Consider the following 27,736-nt stretch of genomic DNA (forward strand, 5'->3'; position numbering starts at 1 on the left):
GTAGGTAAGTACAATTCCTATTCAATGTAATTATTCATATAGTGTCCACAATTTAACACTTCACCCCCGTTAATTTCAATCCCCCATGTAAGAAAAAACACAAGCTTAAACAAGTAAACCACATCAGTGTTCTCTTCTTCACAACACTTTAGAACTTCTGCTACAGTAAATGTAAACAAACAAAATATATATGACAGTCCTTATTTCTTTTCAACGAGATCTGATGTCCCAACACTAACACCACAAGTCTATCAGTCTATATTTTTTCTTTTTTTCTTTAACCTTTTACTTATTAAGAACAAATTCTTATTTACAATGACGGCCTACCCTGGCCAAACCCGGATGACGCTGGGCCGATTGTGCGCCGCTCTATGGGACTCCCAATCACGGCCGGATGTGATACAGCCTGGATTCGAACTTGCACTGAGATGCAGTGCGTTAGACCGCTGCGCCACTCAGGAGCCGGGTGTACATGGCTGTACGCCTTTTATTTCTTAGCTTGAAAGTAATTTTGAAATGCGTGTAGGCATTCCTTGTCAAGTTACTACAATAAATGTGTTATTTTATGTATAGGTATTTTTATAAAATGTAAAAAAAAATATATGGATGTGTTATTTTAATTGAGCTGTATATTATGTGGATGTACTGTAATGTAATTGGAAACATGGCTGAGATGTGATTATCCCATTGTGTCCATTCCAGACGACCGCCACAGAGTCAAGCTCCACCCACTCCTGGGAGACCCCAACTCTGACTACATCAACGCCAACTACATAGACGTAAGTCTCACCGTCCTTTCTGCTCAGAATCCTTTCCAATCACAGTGTTATACTGGGAAACTCATCAAGTCATTACTTATTCCTTTCTGAATAACCACTGTCCATTTCACAGTATTTAGTGTTGCCTTAAGCAATACGGTACCCCAGATTTACCTGTGAGAGGTTATTCCTGTTCCTGGAAACACCAGGCTCCACCTCTTGGCATTCTAGCCAGATGTCATGTCTGTTTGGTGACTACCTCTACAACCCCTTATCCAATGCTATAAATAGACAATAAATTAATTTTATAATACCAAGTCCTGGAGGTAAAGCCCTTTGTAAAATCCCCCAATCCCTCTGAATTGAATATACTGGATTGATGTTGTTCAATCCCTAGATGGATGGGGAGCAGCTCTGTGACATGATCTCTTTGGCTGCTCACCTTCACTTCACTGTACTTCTTGTTTCCATCTGCATCAACTAGAATGTGTCACCCGTAGAGCAACATGCATCATCCATTTGTTGGACTGTACACTCATGAATGTACATTATTCCCTCATAAGAGACAAACTTGTCTAAAACGCCTCGTCGGAAAGGTGCAAGCACTCCTTTTTACATCATTTAGCCGGGAGAGATAGAGAGCGAGTGGACTTGAGAAATGCTTTTAGGGGACTTCATTAGCATAGAGAGGGCACTTGAGAATGCTGTCCTATTTTGACTCCTGCCATTGTGAGGGTGCCAATTAGTGTCAGGGCACAGGGAGACCAAGCATCATTAGAGACATGCAACTCGATGCTTGGGTGCTGCCTGCTGTAGTGCCAAGTTGGCCCCTGACAAGGCTAGCCCTGGCCCTGAATGATGAATACGTTGCCACAGGGGAGTACTTGTGGAGAGCCCATTACTATTTCACCAGAGGTTACATGGAAAAGTTTAGCCTCTCTCTGAAATGTGTTTTCTGTTTGTTAAAGCAGAGGTTGAAGAAGTGAGCTCTCAGATTGTTTTTCTCTTTAGCATTTGATTTGATCTCTTTGTCACCCATCGTGTGTGTGTGTGTGTGTGTGTGTGTGTGTGTGTGTGTGTGTGTGTGTGTGTGTGTGTGTGTTATATGCATGCTTGGCAGCTGCCTGTGTTTGTCATGTGTTGTAGTACATACAGTGCAGTATTTTCCATCACCACACTCAGCAAGTGAATGCTATATGACAGCCTCTAATTTGTTAAATAGGGAGACCGTCCAAAGCAATCCACACACATGGCAGCATGAACAAATGTACGTGCACACACAAAACACACACTCAGTCTCACATACTGTATGTAAACAAGCACACCCCTCTATACAGGTTCTCCTCCTGACTGCAACCTTTAACTCCTTAGATTTATTTCATTAACTAGCTTCTATCTCTTCTCTCTTCTTTTTCTACTACCTTCCCCACCTACTCGACTTTGGACCCTGTAGATTCGGATTAACAGGGAAGTAAGTACTTCACTGCTCTTTCTTCTGTCTGCCATCCCTTTCTTTTCCCTCTTTCCCATGCAGTACATCCCTCCTTCAAAATTCAAACTCTTCAGTCTAGTGTTTGGGAGCCTGGATTCAGAGTTGGCACAAAGCAAGCTTCTCCAAGGTGTCACAATGTTCAGATTGCAGCAGAGTGAAGAAACTCTGAGGGTTGCCATCTCTTTTCCTTTTATCTGCCATTGAATCTTAGATGTTTGTCTCTTTCTTTTCTCTACCATATCTGAATAAAAGACAACCATTTGTGACCTGTAAGCATATAGAGCTGTGTCATCGTCACCATACCCACTGGCATGCCCTGTCATCTCCAGCATGTGACAAGTGTCCCTGTGTCATTATATTTCTTGTGCTTACATGAGGTCAAAAACCAGGAGGTTACGGTTGCCACTATGACTGGTTGAGGTGCGTAAATGCCATGGACATGCTGATTGTGCTGCCCAGGGCCCCAGCGAATCGTGGGAAGTTGGGCTCACTGCACCCATTCACTGTGACAGTCATTCATCTCCATTACACACTTGTCCCTTTTGCGTTTCAATGCGTATACCTGCATTTCTGCACTTTTTTTTGAGGGTGACACAACAGATGCCAGGTTGTCTTTCTAGGGGGAAGTAACAATGAGTTATGTTCTGTTGACAAACTACTTCTTATAGCCTACTGTACAGTGATGTGGTCCCTCTGCCTCTTCACGGCATTGTCACCCATAAACATTGTTTGATGTTGATTGTTGACTCACTGCACTCAAGTTGTACAACTTCATCTGAGCAATCATTGTGGCTATGAATATAAATGTGACCGACCGTCTCGATTCGGGGTTAAGTAGCAACATTTGAATGAGTGTTTTATTTATTTTTTATTTACCCCCTTTTTCTCCCCAATTTCATGGTATCCAATTGTTAGTAGTTACTATCTTGTCTCATCGCTACAACTCCCGTACGGGCTCGGGGGAGACTAAGGTCCTCCGAAACACAACCCAACCAAGCCGCACTGCTTCTTAACACAGCGCGCATCCAACCTGGAAGCCAGTCGCACCAATGTGTCGGAGGAAACACCGTGCACCTGGCGACCTTGGTCAGCGTGATCTGTGCCCTGCCCGCCAAAGGAGTCTCTGGTGTGTGATGAGACAAGGATATCCCTACCGGCCAAACCCTCCCTAACCTGGACGACGCTAGACCAATTGTGCGTCACCCCACGGACCTCCCGGTCGCGGCCAGCTGCAACTGAGCCTGGGCGCAAACCAAGAGTCTCTGGTGGCACAGCTAGCACTGCGATGCAGTGCCCTAGACCACTGCGCAACCCGGGAGGCCCTGAATTTGTGTTTTTCACATTGGATAAAAGTAGACACTCAGAGCTAGAAAATTGTATATCATACAGTACAGTTGAGGAACAATGGGAAAGTAATTATTCTTTGAATGTTGATACGCTTGTAACCTCACTTTTGAGAATATGGCACTTGAATATTTTGGTGAACCTACTGGAGAGCTCTTCTTTGTCTACACCCATTCAACATCGTTCTCACCCTCTTAAAACTTAGCACCACCCTTCTCTTTAAGGATTCACATGTGAGGCCATGTACTAAACATCCAAAGATTTCAAGACTAAAGGCTGGTTTATACTACGGGTGTATTCATAAATTCAATCTGGAGTGCCAGAGTGCACCCTGGGATTTCGTAAACTCAGTGTTGTCAGATTGTCCGTTCGTAAATTCAGAGCGTTTTGTTCTCTGAGCTTTCAGCGAGCTCACTGGACGCTCTGCCCGAGGAGTAGGGTTGATCCGAGTGTTTTGACCTAACAGCAGTCAAGCTCACAAGCTAACTGGCTAACATTGGCTAGCTTGCTAGCTACTTCCAGACAGAGAACAGCTCACTCAGACCATTTTTACTCACCCTAGCAGAGCTGGTTAGACTGTTTTTTGTTATCCAGAGCGTTGGTGACTTTAACTGCGCTGCTGGCAACAATTGAATTACGCTTTTTTGCAAAAAAAGGGAGCTCTGAAATCGGAGTAGATAGCCGGAGCGAATTTACCAGCTACGAGTATCGACAATTGTCGCAGTGACATCATGAACGTTCTATTGAAATGGTTAATTGCGTAGTAGTCTTTATTTTAGACATGTAGCTAGCTAGCTAAACAATGAACCATAATCCCAACTCATAACATTACCCTGTGTGAATCTGCAGGTAGCTAACCAACCAGTTTCAATGTTAGCTTGTTAACATTAGGCTATAACTATCAAAGCAAATGGCTCTGAGATACGAATAATATTACTACACAGATCATAAACGTAGCGTTTGCTAGCAAGCCAGCCAGCTTATGTTAGCTTGCTAGCTAACAGTACGCTTTAACTTGAAATGAAAAAATTAAACTTTCTAACAAAATTAGAAACACGTAATATCTGAAAATGAAGCTAGCTAGACTATCTTACATGGATGGATGCTATACATGGATGGATGCTTCTTCCTCTCTGTCACGGATGCCATGGTTACCCTTAGTTTGAAGATGTAATACGGAGACAGGTGTTTTAAACAGCTTTCTGTGTGTTCTCTTTTCGACTCCCTTTGCTTATTTGCAGTCAAAGGCCAGAATGTTCTCCATCTCCTTAGCTATCATACTCTAATTCCCCCGGGCATTCCACTGATTTCAAAACTCGGTCCTCCAGAAAGTGGAGATGAACACTTTGATATCGTTCAAAAAAGCAGTGTTAGATTTAAAAAAAATAAAAAAAATAATGTGAAGTAGTGATGCACTACAAACACCTAGGTTCCTGAAGCGAGTCACGTATATTTTGTGAATCCCTTTTTTTCAACTTTGCTTTTTCCTCTTTTGGTTGAGCACCGCATCTCCACTGTATCTAGATACCCCTCCCCATACACACATACACACACACACACACACACACACACACACACAAAAGCTAGTCTCAATTTACCGTTGCGAGTTAGAAAAGTAGAATACACAAAGTGCATTTTCAAAATTAGGTTGTGCATCAGCAGTTATTCTCGTTATCTCAGTCACTGATAGTAAGTCAATTAGCCCATATCAGCTAAAATGTTGTAGATCGTTAAGTTAGTTTAGCAGCCAGCTATCTAAACTTGTTATCGTGGTTGAATTACCTTTCTCCATTGATTTTGTTAGTCAGTCTCACTGCTAACATTTCTCACCATCCTATTGCAACATGTGTAGAATTGCAGGAGATTATAATTATAAATGTGTTGAATTACAGTAAATTTGCTTTTTATGTTTTTATGTTTAAAAATTGCTATTTTTATGGGACTTAAACGTAGCTTAGTATCCTGAAAAGCATAATTTCGATGGGCAAAGTGGATGTTCTGAATCACTCTGGGACTACAGTCTCTCTCTCATCTCTCTCAATGCCAAACAAAGTTTTGTGTTGTCTCATTCTGTTATATCGTAACCATGTTTGTTGTGACGTCTGTGTGGGGGGATTTGCACATGCTTTTAGAAGTTGATGACAGCTTTTAGGTAAAGCCTGACATACGATGGAACTCTTTTTCTCAGGCGTCATAATTAGTTGTGCTTTTAGGAGGGGTTATTTAGCATGCACACCAAACTGTGGGTATACTTGGGTGTCTGACGGCACACCATATTCTCTCTGGAATTTTTGTGAGTGGTGTTGGAATGACAGGTAACATGATGTTACTGAGGGAATTGGACAGTAGTGAGAAGGAAGGGTGATCCGTGCTAGAAGAGAGGGAGTGAGAGAGGAGAAGGAGGGAGGAGAAGGGGAGAAAGCGCTGTCTGAGGCACAGATAGCTTACTCAGCATGTCATCCCTGTTCTCTTTTTCAGGGCTACCATCGATCCAACCACTTCATAGCCACTCAGGGTGAGTATTCCGCCATGTCTGGAGTTGGATGCTTGTGATAATTCGAGGTTGACCAACCTACCCAATGAACTTCCAGGTAGGATCTAGCAACAGTGACACATCATGCTCGTGTATACATCAGTTTCCTTTTTGGGTGCGTGCATATTTGGACGTTGTAGATACACACCCTAGCATCAGTTAAACCCTCTCCTAGTAGAGAGAGAGAGAGAGAGACTCATGATCTGTTTCACCTGTCACTTCTCATACTGAGCCACTGTTCGCTGGCACAGACCAATAAACACTGCCATGAAGCACTGTACAGCACAACGTTAATTATCATCATCTCATATGTATACGTATATACTGTACTCTATATCATCTACTGCATCCTTATGTAATACATGTATTACTAGCCACTTTAACTATGCAACTTTGTTTACATACTCATCTCATATGTATATACTGTACTCGATACTATCTACTGTATCTTGCCTATGCTGCTCTGTACCATCACTCATTCATATATCTTTATGTACATATTCTTTATCCCCTTACACTGTGTATAAGACAGTAGTTTTGGAATTGTTAGTTAGATTACTTGTTGGTTATTACTGCATTGTCGGAACTAGAAGCACAAGCATTTCGCTACACTCGCATTAACATCTGCTAACCATGTGTATGTGGCAAATAAAATTTGATTTGATTTATAGTAGGGCATGCGACCTGACCAGGAAAAACTCTTTGGCCCTACTTATAACCTAGCTGCATGTACCTTGATCCTGTGTCCAAGAAAAGTGACTTAGTACAGTAGTATCGGGTCACGTGGTCAGGAAACAATCCAGGCCCTAGTCATATTGATAATTTGTATTTACAGCAAACTGTTTTTGACTGAGATGGTTGATGTGGTGGTTTTACCTTTCTGTCCCATAGGGCCCAAACAGGAGACAGTGTATGACTTCTGGAGGATGGTGTGGCAGGAGAACTGCTTCAGCATCGTCATGATCACTAAACTGGTAGAGGTAGGCAGGGTGAGTCTCACACTCACACCTCTCTCCTCACACACACCTATCCCCAGCACCATTGCTTCCATCTAGCCGGCAATCCATCCATCCAGTCATAGACTTTTTATATATATATATATATATATATATATATATATATATATATATATATATATATATATATGCGCAAAAGGGGACACAATTCAATTTTCTCTACTGTGTTCAGGTCCCTTGCTATTTGCTCAGACAGACATCATTGTTAGAGCAATTGAAACGCCAGCAGAATGTAAATACTATAGTAAGAGTCCCATTTTTTTTCTTCTGAAATCATAAACATAGACATAGTTGTTAAGATGACAAAATGTTTCTATCAATATCAGTACATTAACTTTGTTGTTCCCTCCTAGCGCTGGATTGTTTGTCAGCTGAATCAAAATAACATCTAACCTAAATTAAAAATGACTAAATCCTTTGTGCCTTAATGGAAAACATTAGTGGTGGCCCAGTTCTAGATATTATGTTCCCCATCATTAAAGACTACTATAGTTACCACCTCTATATATGGAAGAACTGGTTGATTTTGTTGGAGCTGAATGTAAGTATAATTGTTCTGTGTCTTCTTTCCTTAAATGTATTTAATGCTGAGCAGTAGGTAGCATAATTCACCAACAAGGAACACTGTTCCTTGAACAAGGTCAAACAAATTTCTGTGACTATCATTGTATGCACATTTGATCAAATGTTATTTGTCCCTGTTGACCAGGTGAAATGCTGTAAATACTGGCCTGATGACAGTGAGATGTATGGAGACATCAAGATTACACTGCTGAAGACGGAAACACTTTCAGAGTACACCGTTCGTACTTTTGCCATGGAGAGGGTAAGTCCAAACATTCTGTGCCTGCACATGTTTTGACATTGAGTCAGTCTACGTCTAAGACCAATATCACATGGCTTTTACTTATACAGGACAAATCCCAGCTACTACTAAGCATCTTTCCCTCATTCTTTCCTTATTTTTGGTTTCTTATGGCTTCACTGCTTAGACATACCATTCAGCCAGCGTTTCCAAGCAGTTTTCGATTAAAGAGTCTGTGGTGTTTATCAGTCCAACTGAACAGAACCAGCATTCAATCTGTCTCAATTATGAGGTGCTTCTGTTGTGAATGCATCCTACCCAGAGAACATGGCTCCCTTAGCCCTATTTGACTCTGTGATAAAGGCACTTAGCTGACAAATAGCAGCCTGTCTCTGACTAGAGAGAGGTGATAGTAAGAAATAATACTCTGGCTCTATGGTTATTTTCTCTCCTTTGTTACTGAGTTGGCCCCTGTACCAGTCTCCTTCTCAATACTCATAAAGATTGCAGAGACAGCAGCAGTTGGCATACGCTGAATTGAGTAGACAGTGTCTTACTTCCTGATGATGCATAAATACGATGTAGAGAGATTAGAATAAACAACAGCTCCTGATGTACAGACCGATGTGACTCAGAGACGATGATCATCGAAGGCCCTCTGATTAAATATGCCTAGAGTGAGAGGATTTAATAACTCAAGCTACTTATACCTCCCCCCTCTCTCCCACACCGCTGAGGCACTGCTGCTTCTACAATGACAGCGCCTGCACTTGAAGTGTTCGTTGCTCTCAGTGGACCATCCTGTCAATCAACACCAGGGTTTATCCATGGAGCAGCTCAGAGCAACTTTGCGGATTGACAGTGGCACAAACACAGCATTATTGTTTCACTGTTGCCGACACTCTCCGTGGGAGCACTACTGTACGCCACTTATCAAGCAGAGATTTTAGGAGAAGTTGACAGTTTGTTTTCAATGAGCCTCGTCTTCTGAGTACATTTTTGGGGGGGTCTCTCTCTCTCCAAATATTTTCTTTACTTTGTCAACTCGGCTCAAAGGAGGAAATTACAGTGATGCGTCTGCCGCCTAGTTCCCCATTGAGCACGAGCCTCCTCAAGCACAGAGTAACAGAGTAAAGCCTAGATCTGGCAGTCAGATTGCAGCTGGAGTTAATGTTACATCCATGGTGGAGAGTTAAACACACATGCGGATTCCAGTCCCACAGGACCATGTAGTCCATGCTTCACTGTAGCTGTACTCAACAATAGTGTCAATTTGTTGCTGGATCTATGCTGGACTTTTAACAAGTCACATAATAAACTCAGCAAAAAGGAAACACTCACTGTCAACTGCGTTTATTTTCAGAAAACTTAACGTGTAAATATTTGTATGAACATAACAAGATTCAACAACTGAGACATAAACTGAACAAGTTCCACAGATATGTGACTAACATAAATTGAATAATGTGTCCCTGAACAAAGGGGGGTGGGTCAAAAGTAACAGTCAGTATCTGGTGTGGCCACCAGCTGCATTAAGTACTGCAGTGCATCCCCTCCTGATGGACTGCACCAGATTTGCCAGTTCATGCTGTGAGATGTACCCGACTCTTCCACCAAGGCACCTGCAAGTTCCCGGGCATTTCTGGGGGAATGGCCCTAGCCCTCACCCTCTGATCCAACAGGTCCCAGACGTACTCAATGGGATTGAGATCTGGGCTCTTCGCTGGCCATGGCAGAACACTGACATTCCTGTCTTGCAGGAAATCACGCACAGAACGAGCAGTATGGCTGGTGGCATTGTCATGCCGGAGGGTCATGTCAGGATGAGCCTGCAGGATGGGTACCACATGAGGGAGGAGGATGTCTTCCTTGTAACACACAGTGTTGAGATTGCCTGCAATGACAACAAGCTCAGTCCGATGATGCTGTGACACACCACCTCAGACCATGACGGACCCTCCAAATCGATCCCGAGTACAGGCATCGGTGTAATGCTCATTCCTTCGACGATAAACACGAATCAGACAAAACCGCGACTCGTCAGTGAAGAGCACTTTTTGCCAGTTCTGTCTGGGTCCAGCTACGGTGGGTTTGTGCCCATAGGCGACTATGTTGTCATTGATGTCTGGTGAGGACCTGCCTTACAACAGGCCTACAAGCCCTCAGTCCAGCCTCTCTCAGCCTATTGCAGACAGTCTGAGCACTGATGGAGGGATTGTGCATTTCTGGTGTAACTCGGACAGTTGTTGTTGCCATCATGTACCTGTCCCGCAGGTGTGATGTTCGGATGTACCGATCCTGTGTAGGTGTTGTTACACGTGGTCTGCCACTGCGAGGACGATCAGCTGTCCCTCCTGTCTCCCTGTAGCGCTGTCTTAGGAGTCTCACAGTACGGACATTGCAATTTATTTCCCTGGTGACATCTGCAGTCCTTATGCCTCCTTGCAGCATGCCTAAGGCACGTTTACAGAGATGAGCTCAGACCCTGGGCATCTTTCTTTTGGTGTTTTTCACAGTCAGTGGAAAGGCCTCTTTAGTGTCCTATGTTTTCATAACTGTGACATTAATTGCCTACCGTCTGTAAGCTGTTAATGACTTAACGACTGTTCCACAGGTGCGTGTTCATTTATTGTTTATGGTTCATTGAACAAGCATGGGAAACAGTATTTAAACCCTTACAATGAAGATATGTTTAGTTATTTAGATTTTTATGAATTATCTTTGAAAGACAGGGTCCTGAAAAAGGGACTTATTTTTTGCTGAGTTTACATTGCTTGGATTCACTCTGTGTGCAATAATAGTGTTTAACATGATTTTGAATGACTGCCTCGTCTCTGTACCCAACACATACAATTATCTGTAATGTCCCTCAGTCGAGCAGTGAATTTCAAACACAGATTCTTCCCCAAAGACCAGGGAGGTTTTCCAATGCCTCGCAAAGAACCTACCACCTAGATGGGTATAGAAAACAGACATTAAATATCCCTGTGAAGTTATTAAATACACTTTGGATGGTGTATCAATACATCCAGTCACTACAAAGACTCAGTTGCCAGAGAGGAAGGAAACCACGCACCATGATGCCAATGGTAATTTTAAGAATTATTTTTTTTTGAATTTTATTTTATTTGAATTTTACCCCCTGTATCCAATTTTATTTTATTTGAATTTTACCCCCTGTATCCAATTGTTAGTAGCTACTATCTTGTCTCATCGCTACAACTCCCATACGGGCTCGGGAGAGACGAAGATTGAAAGTCATGCGTCCTCCGATACACAACCCAACCAAGCCGCACTGCTTCTTTCACAGCGCGCATCCAACCCGAAAGCCAGCCACACTAATGTGTCGGAGGAAACACCGTGCACCTTGGTTGCGCTGTGCCCGGCCCGCCACAGGAGTCGCTGGTGCGCGATGAGACAAGGGACCTCCCGGTCGCGGCCGGTTACGACAGGCGGGCGCGAACCCAGAGTCTCTGGCACAGCTGGCGCTGCAGTACAGCGCCCTTAACCACTGCGCCACCCGGGAGGAAGAGTTAAAGAGTTTAATGGCTGTGATAGGAGAAAACGGAGGATGTTTCAACAACATTGTAGTTATTCCACAATACTAACCTAATTGACAGAGTGAAAATAAGGAAGTCTGTAAGCAGGGATGTTGCTAAGCCTATTTTAGGGGGGTCTTGTAGCCATGTCCATTGAGGGTAAAGTGCTTGGGCCACTAAGCAACAATAGTGTCATTGACCGCTTTGCCACCTTTCAAAATAGGAGGTACACTTTGATGCATCCACCCACAAAATAAGCATCAAAAGAGAGAAGCAGAAAGGAGCAGTTGCGTAAATTGTATTATTTGTTTGGGAACTTCCTATTTTTATCAGATTTTATTCCTAATTCCTTTTTATTTTATTTAGCTCATTAGTTGAATTTAGTTTTGCCCCATTGTGGATGATACTGTTTTTTTCTAATGGTATAATATGACCTGCATGTGTCTGTCTCTGTCTCTGTCTCTGTCTCTCTGTGTGTGTGTGTGGACTTTCATCTCTTTATTTGGATAGAATTTAAGTAAGTCATATTAGATCAGTGTCGAACATAAACTAAGACGGGTATACTTTTAGCCAACCTTGACCAAAAATAACATTATTTTACACCCGTTGTTACTCTAAAATACCTGATGAAAAGACATTTTTGGGGGCTTTAAAAAAAATCCTGGGGGAGTATGCCCAGACCCCCCTAAAATAGGCTTAGCCCCCTATCGATTAATCTCTAATGACTAAAGTAATACTGCTAAACATGTGACAAAGCAATTAACATTTTGTTCGGAATACAAAATGTTCTGTTGGGGTCAAATGCAATACAACACATTACTGAGTATCACTCTTCATATGTTCAAGCATATTGCTGGCTGCAGCATGTTATGGGTATGCCTGTAATCGTTAAGGACTGGGGAGTTTCTCAGGATAAAAAATAAGTGGAATGGCGCTAAGCACAGGCAAAATCCTAAAGGAAAACCTGATTGTCTGTTTTCCACCAGACATTGGGAGATGAATTCACCTTTCAGCAGGACAATTTCAGTTGGACAGTGTCTCTTCACTACTGGCTATGTAACATTTGTTGACAATTTCGATACCTTTTGGAAACAAAACACGTTTTAGATAGAGGATGAGATTCACCCAAATCGTTTGGGTTCCTGAATCCTTTCACAACATTATAAGGCTGCGTTGAGACTGACTTATCAATGACCCATGCCCAGCTCAGTTAATCTCTACCATTGTGATGCTGAGTTGTCATAAGGTTTCAGAAAATGTACAATTATACCAGGGGCGTTGGAATAACCTAATTTATTTCCCTCTTACTGCCCTGAATGCCTCTGCTGATCCTACAGCTATTGTATGCAGTAATCATGTTTTATATTGTTAGCACTGGGATGGTGTGCCCTAGTAGGACGTTCACTGTGTGGCGCTTACCCTGCGCTAACATAAAGAACATGTGCACATCTACTGCTGCTAAGCTTCCCAGTAAAGCATTGAAAACAAGTAAACAATTAGCCCACGTAAACATATGTAGATTAAGAAACAAGGTTCATGATATCAATAATTTGCTAGTAACGGATTACATATTCTATCTCTGATATACTTGGATAATATATTTGATGCAGTGGGAGCAATACAGGGTTATAACATTTACAGAAATGCCAGTAGTGTTTATATTCAGAACCACATTCCTGTAAAGCTTAGAGAGGATCTCATGTTAAATACTGATTAAGTAATATTGCTACAGGCTAATCTGCCTCACCTAAAGCCCATTCTTGTGTGAAGCTGCTATAGACCACTAAGTGCTAACAGTCAGTATTTGTATAACATCTGTGAAATATTTGATAATGAATGTGATACAGAGAGGTATATTTTCTGGGCGATTTCAATATTGACTGGCTTTCATCAAGCTGCCCACTCAAGAAAAAGCTTCAAACTGTAACCAGTGCCTTTAACCTGGTTCACGCGTATCAGTCAACCTACCAGGGTAGTTACAAACAGCACAGGAATTAAATCATCAACATTGATCACATCTTTACTAATTTTGCAGAAATGTGGTTTAAAGCGGTATCCAAATCCATTGGATGTAGTGATCACAATATAGTAGCCATATCTAGGAAACCAAAGTTCCACATGCTGGGCCTAATATTGTGTATAAGAGGTCATACAATAAGTTTTGAAGTGATTCCTATGTTGTTGATGTGAAGAATATTTGTTGGTTCGTGGTGTGTAATGAGGAGCAAACAGACACTGCACTTGACTCATTTATGAAATTGCTTATTCCAGTTACTAATAAGCATGCACCCATTAAGAAAATTACTGTAAAAACTTTTAAATTCCCATGGATTGATGAGGAATAGAAGGTTGAGAGGGATGAGGCAAAAGGAATGGCAAATAGATTTGGCTGCACCACCGATTGGCAAACGTGTTGCAAATTTAAGAAATCATGTGACTAAATAGAATATAAATTACACTATGAAACAAAGATAAATAACATGAATATTGATAGTAAAAAGCTTTGGCGCACATTAAAATGAAATTTTGGGGAAAAAAGCAAACTCCGCTCACTAAATCAGATGCATCGTTCATCACACAACCGAATGATATTACTGACACTACACATCCAAGTATATCTGACCAAATGATGAAAGACAAGCATTGTAATTTTGAATTCCTTAAAGTGAGTGTGGAAGAGGTGAAATAATTATTGTTTTCTATCAACAATTCCAAGCCACCGGGGTCTGACAACTCGAATGGAAAATATATGAGGATTATAGCGGACGACATTGGCACTCATATTTGCCAGATTTTCAATTTAAGCCTAATAGAAAGTGTGTGCATCCAAGCCTGCAGGGAAGCAAAAGTAATTCCGCTACCAAAGACTAGCAAAGTCCCCTTTTGCTGGCTCAAGTGGCTGACCAATCAGCCTGTTACCAACCCTGAGTAAACTTTTAGAAAAAATTGTTTGACCAGGTACAATGCTATTTTACAGTAAATAAATTGACAAGGGGAACTGAATATGCATTCAACTGAAATGTGTCCTCCACATTTAACCCAACCCCTCTGAATCAGAAATGTGTGGGGGGCTGCCATAATCGACATTCACATCTTCAGCGCCCAAGGAATAATGGATTAAAGCCTTGCTCAGGGGCAGAACAACAGATTTTTACCTCATCAGCTCGGGGATTTGATCCAGCAACCTTTCAGTTACTGGCCCAATGCTCTAACCACTAGACTACCAGACTTTCAGCAAGTTTATAGGGAAGGACATTCAACAAACACAGCACTTACACAAATGACTGATTGGCTGAGAGAAATGAATAATAAAATGCTTGTGGGTGCTGTTTTGTTAGACTTCGGTGCGTTTTTTACGTGATCGGTCATAGTCTGCTGCTGGAAAAAACGTATGTGTTATGGCTTTACACCCCCTGCTATATTGTGTATAAAGAGTTACCTGTCTAACAGAACACAGAGGGTGTTCTTTAATGGAACCTTCTCCAACATAATCCAGGAAGAATCAAGAATTTACCAGGGCAGCTGTCTAGGCCCCCTACTTTTTTCAATCTTTACTAGCGACATGCCACTGACTTTGAGTAAAGCCAGTGTGTCTATGTACAGTGGGGAAAAAAAGTATTTAGTCAGCCACCAATTGTGCAAGTTCTCCCCCTTAAAAAGATGAGAGAGGCCTGTAATTTTCATCATAGGTACACTTCAACTATGACAGACAAAATGAGAAAAAAAATCCAGAAAATCACATTGTAGGATTTTTAAGGAATTTATTTGCAAATTATGGTGGAAAATAAGTATTTGGTCAATAACAAAAGTGTATCTCAATACTTTGTTATATACCCTAAGTCTTCACAAGGTTTTCACATACTGTTGCTGGTATTTTGGCCCATTCCTCCATGCAGATCTCCTCTAGAGCAGTGATGTTTTGGGGCTGTTGCTGGGCAACACAGACTTTCAACTCCCTCCAAAGATTTTCTATGGGGTTGAGATCTGGAGACTGGCTAGGCCACTCCAGGACCTTGAAATGCTTCTTACGAAGCCACTCCTTCGTTGCCCGGGTGGTGTGTTTGGGATCATTGTCATGCTGAAAGACCCAGCCACGTTTCATCTTCAATGCCCTTGCTGATGGAAGCAGGTTTTCACTCCAAATCTCACGATACATGACCCCATTCATTCTTTCCTTTAAACGGATCAGTCGTCCTGGGCCCTTTGCAGAAAAACAACCCCAAAGCATGATGTTTCCACCCCCATGCTTCACAGTAGGTATGGTGTTCTTTGGATGCAACTCAGCATTCATGTCTTCCAAACACGACGAGTTGAGTTTTTACCAAATGTTCTATTTTGGTTTCATCTGACCATATGACATTCTCCCAATCTTCTTCTGGATCATCCAAATGCTCTCTAGCAAACTTCAGACGGGCCTGGACATGTACTGGCTTAAGCAGGGGGACACATCTGGCACTGCAGGATTTGAGTCCCTGGCGGCGTAGTGTGTTACTGATGGTAGGCTTTGTTACTTTGGTCCCAGCTCTCTGCAGGTCATTCACTAGGTCCCCCGTGTGGTTCTGGGATTTTTGCTCACCGTTCTTGTGATCATTTTGACCCCACGGGGTGAGATCTTGCGTGGAGCCCCAGATCGAGGGAGATTATCAGTGGTCTTGTATGTCTTCCATTTCCTAATAATTGCTACCACAGTTGATTTCTTCAAACCAAGCTGTGCACCTATTGCAGATTCAGTCTTCCCAGCCTGGTGCAGGTCTACAATTTTGTTTCTGGTGTCCTTTGACAGCTCTTTGGTCTTGGCCATAGTGGAGTTTGGAGTGTGACTGTTTGAGGTTGTGGACAGGTGTCTTTTATACTGATAACAAGTTCAAACATGTGCCATTAATACAGGTAACGAGTGGAGGACAGAGGAGCCTCTTAAAGAAGAAATTACAGGTCTGTGAGAGCCAGAAATCTTGCCTGTTTGTAGGTGACCAAATACTTATTTTCCACCATAATTTTCAAATAAATTCATTAAAAATCCTACAATGTGATTTTCTGGATTTCTTTTCTCATTTTGTCTGTCATAGTTAAAGTGTACCTATGATGAAAATTACAGGCCTCTCTCATCTTTTTAAGTGGGAGAACTTGCACAATTGGTGGCTGACTAAATACTTTTTTGCCCCACTGTATGTAGATGACTCAACTCTGTACATGTCAGCTACGACAGCGACTGAAAGGACTGCAACACTTAACAAAGAGCTCCAGTTATTTTCAGAGTGGGTTGCAAAGGAATAAGTTAGTTCTTAATATTTCTATAACTAAAAGAAAATAATTTACTAAACCCTAAACTTCAACTAAGCCTTGTAATAAATCATTTGGAAACTGAGCAAGTGGAGGTGACTAAACTGCTTGGAGTAACCTTGGATTGTAAACTGCCGTATCCAAAACATATTGACACAAGGGTAGCTAAAACGGGTAGAAGTCTGTCCCATAATGAAGTCTGTCCCATAGCTCTACCTTCTTAACAGCACTACTGTTCAGTCATGTGGTCAGGTGCCACAAAAAGAGACTGACTTCAGTAATACTTGCATGTTGAATGCACCAAGCTGTCTGTTTGAACTACTGGCGTACAGCTCGAACATTCCATGCATACCCTACAAGCCATTCCACAAGCGGTCTCTTCACAGTCCCCAAGTCCAGAACAGACAATGGGAGGCACACAGTACTAGATAGAGCCATGACTACATGGAACTCTATTCCACATCAAGTGACTGTCGTAAAACAGATTAAAAAAACACCTTATGGAACAGCGGGGACTGTGAAGCAACACAAACATAGGCACAGACAAATGCATACACACACACACGATAACATACTCACTATACACACGCATACACCTTTATTTTTGTACTGTACAGGAAGTTTACATACAGTTGAAGTCGGAAGTTCACATACACCTTAGCCAAATACATTCAAACTCAATATTTTACAATTCCTGACATTTAATCATAGTAAAAAATCCCTGTTTTGGGTCAGTTAGGATCACCACTTTATTTTAAGAATTTGAAATGTCAGAATAATAGGAGAGAGAATGATTTATTTCATATTTTATTTCTTTCATCACATTCCCAGTGGGCCACAAGTTTACATACACTCAATTAGTATTTACTAGCATTGCCTTTAAATTGTTAACTTGGGTCAAATGTTTCGGGTAGCCTTCCACAAGCTTCCCACAATAACTTGGCTGAATTTTGTCCCTCCTCCTGACAGAGCTGGTGTAACTGAGTCAGGTTTGTAGGCCTCCTTGCCGAACATTTCTAAAATCAGGTTTTCACTTTGTCATTATGGGGTATTGTGTGTAGGTGGGTGAGGGAAAAAAACATGTTTAATCCATTTTGAATTCAGGCTGTAATACAACAAAATGTCAAGGGTTATTAATATTTTCTGAAGGCTCTGTAACTCATCTAATCTTTTTATTCTTCTGATGTTGTATTTCCAGAGGGGCTACTCAGCTAAACACGAGGTGCGTCAGTTCCACTTCACGTCCTGGCCGGAGCATGGGGTTCCCTACCACGCCACAGGCCTGCTGGCCTTCATACGGCGGGTCAAAGCATCCACTCCCCCTGATGCCGGACCCGTGGTCGTCCACTGCAGGTACCAGCCTCCAATCAACGCACACTGCAGTACACCACTTCCTGCTAGCTGTCAATACTCATGTAACCGTTACTACTTTGTTTTTAAAGCTTAGTCCCAGTGCGCAAAACTGGTTGAAATGACATAATTTTAATCAGTTTTACGTAAAAGTTTAATCAGTTTTACGTTATGAGTAGGACGCTATATCAGCCAGTTTTACCTGCTGTGGTTGAAGCCTTGTATAGGGGAATTGCATCCATCCCTAGCCCTGATTCTATTATTTTCATGTCACCCAAAGAAAGAGAGAGCCAAGAGTTGCTTTTCAACCCTTATCTGTACACTGTTATTACAGTATTGTAAGTGAAGGCTTGTTCTAAAGGGTCAGAGTTCAGTGAGAGTGACATGCTGTTCTCACTGTGTCAGTGTGGGGGCGGGCCGCACAGGCTGCTACATCGTGCTGGACGTCATGCTGGACATGGCCGAGTGTGAGGGCGTGGTGGACATCTACAACTGTGTCAAAACCCTGTGCTCACGACGCATTAACATGATCCAGACAGAGGTGAATGGGCTGGTCTACAGTACATAATGATATTTCTCTCCCGCCACCCTTCCACACCTCATACTCTTTCTTTGTGATGCGGTCCTATGTTCTTTATGTTCTAACTCTCCCTGTTCTCTCTTTCTTATCTCTCTCCCTCTCGCTTTCTCTCTAACACCCCCTCCGTCCTCTTTACCATTCCTCGCCCACTTTTGTGATATCATCCTATGTTCTTCATGTTCTTACTCTCTCTGTTCTCTCTCTCCCCTCTCTCTCTCTCTCTTCTGTCTCTATCCATACCCCACTCCCTCCCCCTTTCTCTCCCTCTGAAGGAGCAGTACATATTCATCCATGATGCCATCCTGGAGGCTTGTCTGTGTGGAGAGACGGCCATTTTGGTGAATGAGTTTGCCCTCACCTACAAAGACATGCTGCGGGTGGACTCTCAGAGCAACTCCTCCCAGCTACGAGAAGAGTTCCAGGTCAGTCACACACGGGAATGGAATAATACACCTTCTGTTTCGTTGTGAAATACTATTTGTTTTCAGTGACTTCTCAGAAAAGGTTAAGACAAAACAACACAACCCCAACCTAGAATACTAAATTGAAGCACTGTTGGATATTATGACTTTGTTGCTGGTGGACTGGTGGGGATCAGACAGAAGTTGTGTCTGACCTGAAGTCAGTTGATGTAACGATGCTGGATGGCTCAGAAGCCCAGCACATTGTAGCAGAAAACAGGACAATTTAGACTGATTAAAACAGCACTCTTGTGGAAAAATACAGTCAATCACTAAGTGGCACAAGCTCTTAAAAGTCGGTGTAGAGAGAAAGGAGTTACAATGCGGAAGAGCTGACAAAAAGGTGCATGTGTGCACATCAGAACCAAGGTGAAAATAGTTGTATTCTGTAGTTTATTTGAAAATACCAACTCTTCAAATATTCTAGGTTATCGAATATATTTTATATAGAGTTTAAACTAAAAGTCAACTATTTTCCTTGATATTAAATTACAGGTCTCAGAAAAACAATTTAAGTATTTAGATATGTTTCAGAAAACCAAATAATATTTGAAGATATGAATATGAAGAGATGAAGATATGCAAGTTATTTAAAAACTAAACATATATATTTGATGTCAAACATTTGATGAAGACTGAAACACTTTTACAACTGTACAACTTCAATTAAAGGCAGCATCTCAAATAGCTACCTGTCCCTTTAATAGCCTGGCAACGACACACATTTCAGCAAATATACGTGTCTAAATTAATTATTTACGAGGTTACCATGAATTACCATGAATTGTTTGAGGTTAAATGTTAGATATGTTACGTTGCATAATTCGGTAATGACTTGAAAAAAATGTCACAATCAACAAGTTTTTATCTCCAGTAAGAAACAGCTAGGCATTGGCTGCTAACAGCTGAGAACTGCTAGCTAACTGGCAAGCAAAAAAGTTGTCAACAACTTTGGTTGTACAGACCCCTAGAAATCGTCCGATCGCCCTCTGTTGTTTTGTTTATAGAGGAATACTAAGTCAAAAGAAACGTGACAGCATATAAATGAAAACAGATTAGTGCAGGAAAAAAAATAATATATATATAATAGAATGATGGAAATGAATGCTGAAATTAAACGATTAACCATACAAATCAGCAAAAGCGGTGTGCAATAGACACCTGGCTCAAATAGAAGCCTTCCTCTGATAAGTAAACTTTTGTGTTCAGTGATTTAATCAAATAAACACCCGGGATATTGATTGAAGTTTTACGGTAGTTAAATTAGTATAAATATATGATCATAAGTACATGGTTTGGATAGGTCTTAGCCTACAGCTAGAATAAAATGCACGAGGGACATTAGAGTAGACCACTTTTTCTGCTTCAAAATGAACAAGACATATTTTCATAATGAGTGAGACATAAAGTAATATAGTAACTTTGATTATTACAATAGCAACATTGTTGTTACATACAGACTTTGGAAATTGCTTAATAATGGAATTGTTACAGTGGAATAAGGAACCGTCACTATTTCTCTTGTGTACAAACTCTCAGCTAATTGCTCTGCAATTAAAAAACTATTACCAAAGTATTATGTAATAACATGCTAATATCTAGGAAACCCAAAGTTCCTAAGACTGGGCCTAATATAGTCTATTATAGGTCATGCAAGACGTTTTGTAGGGATTCTTATGTTTATGATGTAAATAATATTTGCTGGAATTTGGGATGACTAAACTGCTTGGAGTAACCCTGGATCACTGTCATGGTCAAGACATACTGATACAACAGTAGCTAAGATGGGGAGAAGTTTGTCCATAATAAAGCGCTGATCTGCTGCCTTAACAACACTATCAACAAGACAGGTCCTACAGGCCCTAGTTTTGTCGCACCTAGACTACTGTTCAGTCGTGTGGTCAGGTGCCACAAAGGAGGACTTAGGAAAATTGCAATTGGCTCAGAACAGGGCAGCACGGCTCGCCCTTAAATGTACACCAAGAGCTAACATTTATAATATGCATGTCAATCTCTCCTGGCTCAAAGTGGAGGCGAGATTGACTTCATCACTACTTATATTTGTGAGAGGTATTGACATGGTGAATGCACTGAGCTGTCTGTTTTACCAACTGGCGCACATCTCGGACACACATGCATACCCCACAAGGGATGTCACCAGAGGTCTCCTCACAAAACAGACCATAGGAGAAGCACAATACTACAGAGAGCCATGACTACATGGAACTCTATTCCACATCAAGTAACTGATGCAAGCAGTAGAATCAGATTTTAAAAAACGGATACAAATACACCTTATGGAATAGTAGGGACTGTGACGAGACACAGGCACAGACATGCATAAACACACACGATAACATACACACTATACACACACGTACATATGGATTTTGTGTTGTAGATATGTGGTAGTAGAGTAGTGAGTGACCTGAGGGCACACACGTAATGTCTTGCGAAATCTGTTGTGATTGTGTTGTAATGTTTTTAAAATTGTATAAACTTCCTTAATTTTGATGGACCCCAGGAAATATAGAATATTTAACAGATGTTATTGCGGGTGTAGCGAAATGCTTCTGTTCCTAGCTCCAACAGGGCAATAGTATCTAACAATTCACAACAATACATAGAAATCTAAAAGTAAAAGAATGGAATTAAGAAATGTATAAATATTAGGACCAGCAATGTCGGAGTGGCATTGGCTAAAATACAGTAGAATACAGTATATACATATGAAATTAATAAAACAGTATGTAAGCATTATTAAAGTGACCAGTGATTCCATGTCTATGTGCATAGGGCAGCAGCTTCTCAGGTGCATGGTTGAGTAATGGGGATCCATAACAAATACAAATATTTTGCTGCTCCGAAAGTAATTACAGTTTATTACACAGGCACAAATGGTTGTAGTCACCTCCAAATTAACTGTTCGTTCCCACAGCAAAATTGTTCTGGGGGAACAAATAGTTACTCTACTACTTTAAAAAAATATTTCAATAAAGATCTCAGAAAATTAATATGTACATCAGTGCATGAATGTGAGCGTATGTATGCGTGCCTGCCTGTCTGTCTTCTTGCATGTGTGTGCATATGCATATGTGTTTGCGAATGGCAAAACATGGATTCCAGTTTCCTCTCACTTTTATAAGTGTAAGATTGTCATTCAAATCTCCCATAATTTGTGGGAAGCTGTGATGGTCTCAGAGCACTTTATTTGATTTTAATTAGGACAGAGGAGCACCAGGTGTGTTCCCACATGCATTAATTTCCTCTCTTAGCCCTCCAAATGGTACTGTCTACTGACTCTACTATAAGAGCAGCAGCATAGATTCAAGGTTTCGCATTTCAAAGTACTGCATTTCATACTGGAATAGGCCCACACGCATCCCCCCATTTAAGTTTCAAGTTTTAATTTCACATGCACAAGTACAGTGAAATATTTTCTTGCAAGCGCTAAACCCAACAATACAGTCATCAACAACAATGTAATCCTAAAAATAACATAAGGTAGAACAAAATCACATGGAAAATAAGAAATAAGAAAAACATGAGAAAGTAAGCATACTATCTACAGGGTCAGTCAGTTCCAGTACCATATTAACAATGTGCAGGAATACTGGAGTGATAGTTGTAGATATGTCACTTTAGGGGTAAGGCATCAGGATATATGATAAACAGAGTTGCATGTGCATATTATGTGTGTGTGAGCAAATGATGAAGTGAGTGTTTTGAAGTGTCAGTGTGCATGAGTGTGTAAGGCCCTGTGAGTGTGCAGTGCAAAAATAAAAGGGTCAATTCAGATAATCCATGTAGCCATTTTGTTAGCTATTTAGTTACCTATTTAGCAGTCTAATGGCTTGGGGATAGAATCTGTTCAGGAGTCTGTTGGTATCAGACTTGATGCACCGGTACCACGTACAGAAGCAGAGAGAACAGTCTGTATGGCTTGGGTGGCTGGAGTCTTTAACGATTCTCTGGGCCTTCCTTTCACGCTGCATGATATAGAGGTCCTGGATGGCAGGGAGCTCTGTCCCCGTGATGTACTGACCTGTCCACACCACCCTCTGTAGCGCCATGCGATTTAGGGTGGTGCTATTGCCATACCAAGCAGTAATCAGCCAGTCAAGATGCTCTCAATGGTGCAGCTGTATAACTTTTTGAGGATTTGACAGCCCATGTTAAAAATTTTCAACCTCCTGAGGTGACTGTGAGAGTGTGTGTGGACCATTTTAAGTCACACCGAGGAACTTGAAGCTCTCGACCCACTCCACTGCAGCTCCCCCCCCCCCCCCCCCCCCCCCCATAGTCAAGGATCAACTCCTTGGTCTTACTGATGAGGGAGGTTGTTGTTCCGGCACCACACTGCCAGGTCACTGTCCTCCTCCTTGTAGGCTCTCTCATCGTCGCCGGTGATCAGGCCTACCATCGTCATGTCATCAGCAACTTGATGATGGTGTTTGAGTCGTGGGTGAACAGGGAGTACAGGAGAAGACTAAGCACACACCCCTGTGGGTCAGTGGGGCGGAGGTGATGTTGCCTACCCTCATCACCTCCGGTTAGCCCGTCAGGAAATTAAGGATTTAGTTGCGGACAGAGGTGTTCAGTCCCAGGGTCCTGAGCTTGGTGACGAGCTTCAAGGGATCAATGATGTTTAACACTGAGCTGTAGTCAATGAACAGCATACTCACATACTGTGCCTCTTATCTAGGGTTGGTGATGGCCGTGTGGAGTGTAATTGAGATTGCGTCGTCTATAGAGCTGTTGGGGTGATATCCAAATTGGAGTTGGTTTAGGGTGTCTGCGATGATGGAGTTGATGTGTGCCCACAACTAGCCTCTTAAATTGAGGTCGACCGAATAATCGGAATGTCAGATTAATTAGGGCAGATTTGAGGTTTTCATAACAATCGGTAATCGGCATTTTTGGACACCGTTCATGTCCGATTATATTGCACTCCATGAGGAGACTGCGTGGCAGGCTGACTACCTGTTATGCGAGTGCAGCAAGGAGCCAAGGTAAGGTGCTAGCTAGCATTAAACGTATCTTATTAAAAACAATCAATCTTAACATAATCACTGGTTAACTACACATGGTTGATGATATTACTAGTTTATCTAGCTTGTCCTGCGTTGCATATAATCGATGCGGTGCCTGTTAATTTATCATTGAATCACAGTCCATTTCGCGAAAAAAACACTGTCGTTGCACCAATGTCTACCTAACCATAAACATCAACGCCATTCTTAAAATCAATACACAAGTATATACTTTTAAACCTGCATATTTAGTTAATATTGCCTGCTAACATTAATTTATTTTAACGAGGGAAATTGTGTCACTTCTCTTGCGTTCTGTGGAACAGAGTCAGGGTATATGCAGCAGTTTGGGCTGCCTGGCTCATTGCGAACTGTGTGAAGACTATTTCTTCCTAACAAAGACAGCCAACTTCGACAAACGGGGGATGATTTCACAAAAGCGCATTTGCGAAAAAAGCACAATCGTTGCATAAATGTACCTAACCACAAACATCAATGCCTTTCTTAAAATCAATACACAGAAGTATATTTTTTTACCTGCATAGTTAGTTAAAAGAAATTCATGTTAGCAGGCTGGCTATATTAAACTAGGGAAATTGTTACTTCTCTCGCATTCATTGCACGCAGGGTATTGCAGTCAGGGTATATGCAACAGTTTTGGCCGCCTGGCTCGTTGCGAACTAATTTGCCAGAATTTTACGTAATTATGACATAACATTGTGCAATGTAACAGCAATATTTAGACTTATTGATGCCACCCGTTAAATAAAATACGGAACGGTTCCATATTTCACTGAAAGAATAAACGTTTTGTTTTCGAAATGATAGTTTCCGGATTTGACCATATTAATGACCTAAGGCTCGTATTTCTGTGTGTTATTATATTACAATTAAGTCTATGATTTGATAGAGCAGTCTGACTGAGCGGTGGTAGGCAGCAGCAGGCTCGTAAGCATTCATTCAAACAGCACTTTACTGCATTTCCCAGCAGCTCTTCGCAATGCTTCAAGCATTGCGCTGTTTATGACTTCAAGCCTATCAACTCCCGAGATTAGGCTGTCAATACTAAAGTACCTATTAGAACATCCAATAGTCAAAGGTATATGAAATACAAATGGTATAGAGAGAAATAGTCCTATAATAAATAACTACAACCTAAAACTTCTTACCTGGGAATATTGAAGACTCATGTTAAAACGAACCACCAGCTTTCATATGTTCTCATGTTCTGAGCAAGGAACTTAAACGTTAGCTGTTTTACATGGCACTTTTACTTTCTTCTCCAACACTTTGTTTTGGCATTATTTAAACCAAATTGAACATGTTTCATTATTTATTGGAGACTAAATAGATTTTGATGTATTATATTAAGTTAAAATCAAAGTGTTCATTGTTTATTCAGTATTGTTGTAATTGTCATTATTACAAATATATATGAAATAGTTCCAAATCGTTATGATTGTGATGTCATGTTGTAAACATTTTCACAACATGTTCCCAATCAATAATTGCATGAGTGTCTGTGTAGATGGCTGAGCTCGTTTCTCTCACATCCCTTCGCCCTGGATTTATCTAGCTAACTAGCATAATTAGCTGTAAACTGGTCGAGATGGCTTGTTCTCAGAGGTGTGCAGTTTAAACTTTTTGTATAACTAGCTAACTAACAAATATATGCACTTTCAATCGAAAACGTAGCGCCCAAGTCATTGCATTCGCAAAAAATCTCTCCTCACATTAACCCTCAGCACTTCGACGCATGAGTCCGGGTATTTATATGCTGACCTCATGCCTCAACAAGCTTCTGATTGGTGAGAGTCAATACTCCTGGCCACCATTGATTGGCAGATGTGTAAAGCAAATGCGTGTGCCCACAGAACAGCTTTTCAAGGGAGAGTGTGAGAGAAACATCCGCAGGAGCTCAGCCATCCACCTAGAGATGCACGTGCAATAATTGAGCTGGGAACATTTTCACGCTGGGAGAAAATTTTACATGACACAGGGCAGTAGTCATTGTTGCATGAAGCCATAGAGTTCTTGGGAACAGGAATGACGATGGTCATTAAAACTTGTGGATTACAGACTAGAACAAGGAGAAGTCCTTATACAATTCATATCAATTATGCCACTTTCATTACTTGATGATTTATTACTTAGGCTGGGGGGGAAATGTGGTCTTTGATTACAGGTTGTTAGTTCTTTCCTAAGTTAGATGGTCATGTGAATCCCTTTTGATCCTGTAATTCACCCAACTGACATTCCTTCTGAAAGGATCCATGCAATGTATGCCAAGTGCAACCTCAATAAAACCTCTACCTATATTTTGCTCATGCCGTATCTATCACAAAGCCCAGATAGAGCCAATACCAGCCAGTATCACTAAGATCAGCATTTCCCAGATCTATTATTGATGTAGTACATTAATGATCCAACTATTATGTTCATATTGTTTTATGTCATTAGGGTGGAATGCTTGTTAATGTTCCTCAAAGGGAATAGGTGCAAAATATTCAGTTTTACGTTTGTTTTCCCAAAGGTTCATAACATTTGTGTTCATTATGCATGAGGCTGGCCTAATTTTTCCAATTTGTTTTTGAACTCTATGACTATTTCAGAGTGATGTTAAGCTATTTAAAGATGCTTCTAACTGGTATTGACAGAGAATAATGAGTGGCCAATCTGTCACTGATATTGTAGAGAATAATGAGTGGCCAATCTGCCATTAGCACGCTGTTTCTCCACCCCCACTTCCTCCCCTTCTCTCTGTCCACCTCCATCAATTCCCTCCTTTCACTCTTTTTTCTTCATCACCTATTTTTATTTCTGGTACTTCATCTCACCTCACCTCTCCTCACCTCACCAATCTCATAAATTCTCCCTCCATTAAATCTTTATATCCATCCATCCCTCCCACCCCTCTTTTCTTCCTCCCCTCCATCTTCCCTCCCTTTCCACCTCCCCTTCCTCCTCCAGACGTTGAACTCGGTCACCCCTCACCTGGACGTGGAGGAGTGCAGCATCGCCCTGCTCCCCAGGAACCGGGAGAAGAACCGCAGCATGGACGTGCTGCCGCCCGACCGTGCCCTGGCATTCCTGGTCACCACTGAGGGCGAGAGCAACAACTACATCAACGCGGCACTCACTGACAGCTTCCACCAGCCCGCCGCCTTCATCGTCACCCCTCACCCGCTCCCCGGCACCACCGGCGACTTCTGGAGGTTGGTGTTCGACTACGGCTGCACCTCGGTGGTCATGCTCAACCAGCTCAACCAGTCCAACTCTGCCTGGGTGAGCTATATTTTTTTGTATTTATGTATATTAATGTATACTGTTTGTATGTAATAATAATGTTAATGAATGCTGTTTTTTAGGAAGGGACAGTGTTCTATGTTCTATGTGAATCCGCATTTCGCTTTTCACAGTGAAGTGCTGCAGATCTGAGTCTGAATCTAGTTCTGATTCTACTGGCAGTGTCTGGGATGCTGTATCTTAGCTCAACTCTTTCTCCTGTGTCCATAGTTCTGATAGCAGAAGACTTAGCCAGTCAG

The 27,736-nt window shown here is 41.6% G+C and overlaps 1 protein-coding gene across 3 annotated transcripts in view; it reads left to right on the forward strand.

The window, feature by feature from the left end:
• LOC139395256 (protein tyrosine phosphatase receptor type Ub) overlaps nt 1–27,736 on the forward strand; it is a 343,039-nt gene that overhangs the window by 298,766 nt on the left and 16,537 nt on the right. For 2 of the 3 annotated variants that reach the window (XM_071142903.1, XM_071142905.1), the window contains exons 18-25: nt 703–779; nt 6,073–6,109; nt 7,019–7,116; nt 7,853–7,969; nt 17,966–18,120; nt 18,523–18,658; nt 18,970–19,119; nt 27,162–27,476. In XM_071142903.1, coding sequence (XP_070999004.1) covers nt 703–779; nt 6,073–6,109; nt 7,019–7,116; nt 7,853–7,969; nt 17,966–18,120; nt 18,523–18,658; nt 18,970–19,119; nt 27,162–27,476 — 1,085 coding nt within the window. Of the gene's footprint in view, nt 1–702; nt 780–2,211; nt 2,230–6,072; nt 6,110–7,018; nt 7,117–7,852; nt 7,970–17,965; nt 18,121–18,522; nt 18,659–18,969; nt 19,120–27,161; nt 27,477–27,736 lie in introns of all 3 variants that reach the window. The other variant, XM_071142902.1, reaches the window with a different exon arrangement.

Source organism: Oncorhynchus clarkii, chromosome 3 (assembly GCF_045791955.1).
Source record: "Oncorhynchus clarkii lewisi isolate Uvic-CL-2024 chromosome 3, UVic_Ocla_1.0, whole genome shotgun sequence".
Lineage (NCBI taxonomy): Eukaryota > Metazoa > Chordata > Actinopteri > Salmoniformes > Salmonidae > Oncorhynchus > Oncorhynchus clarkii.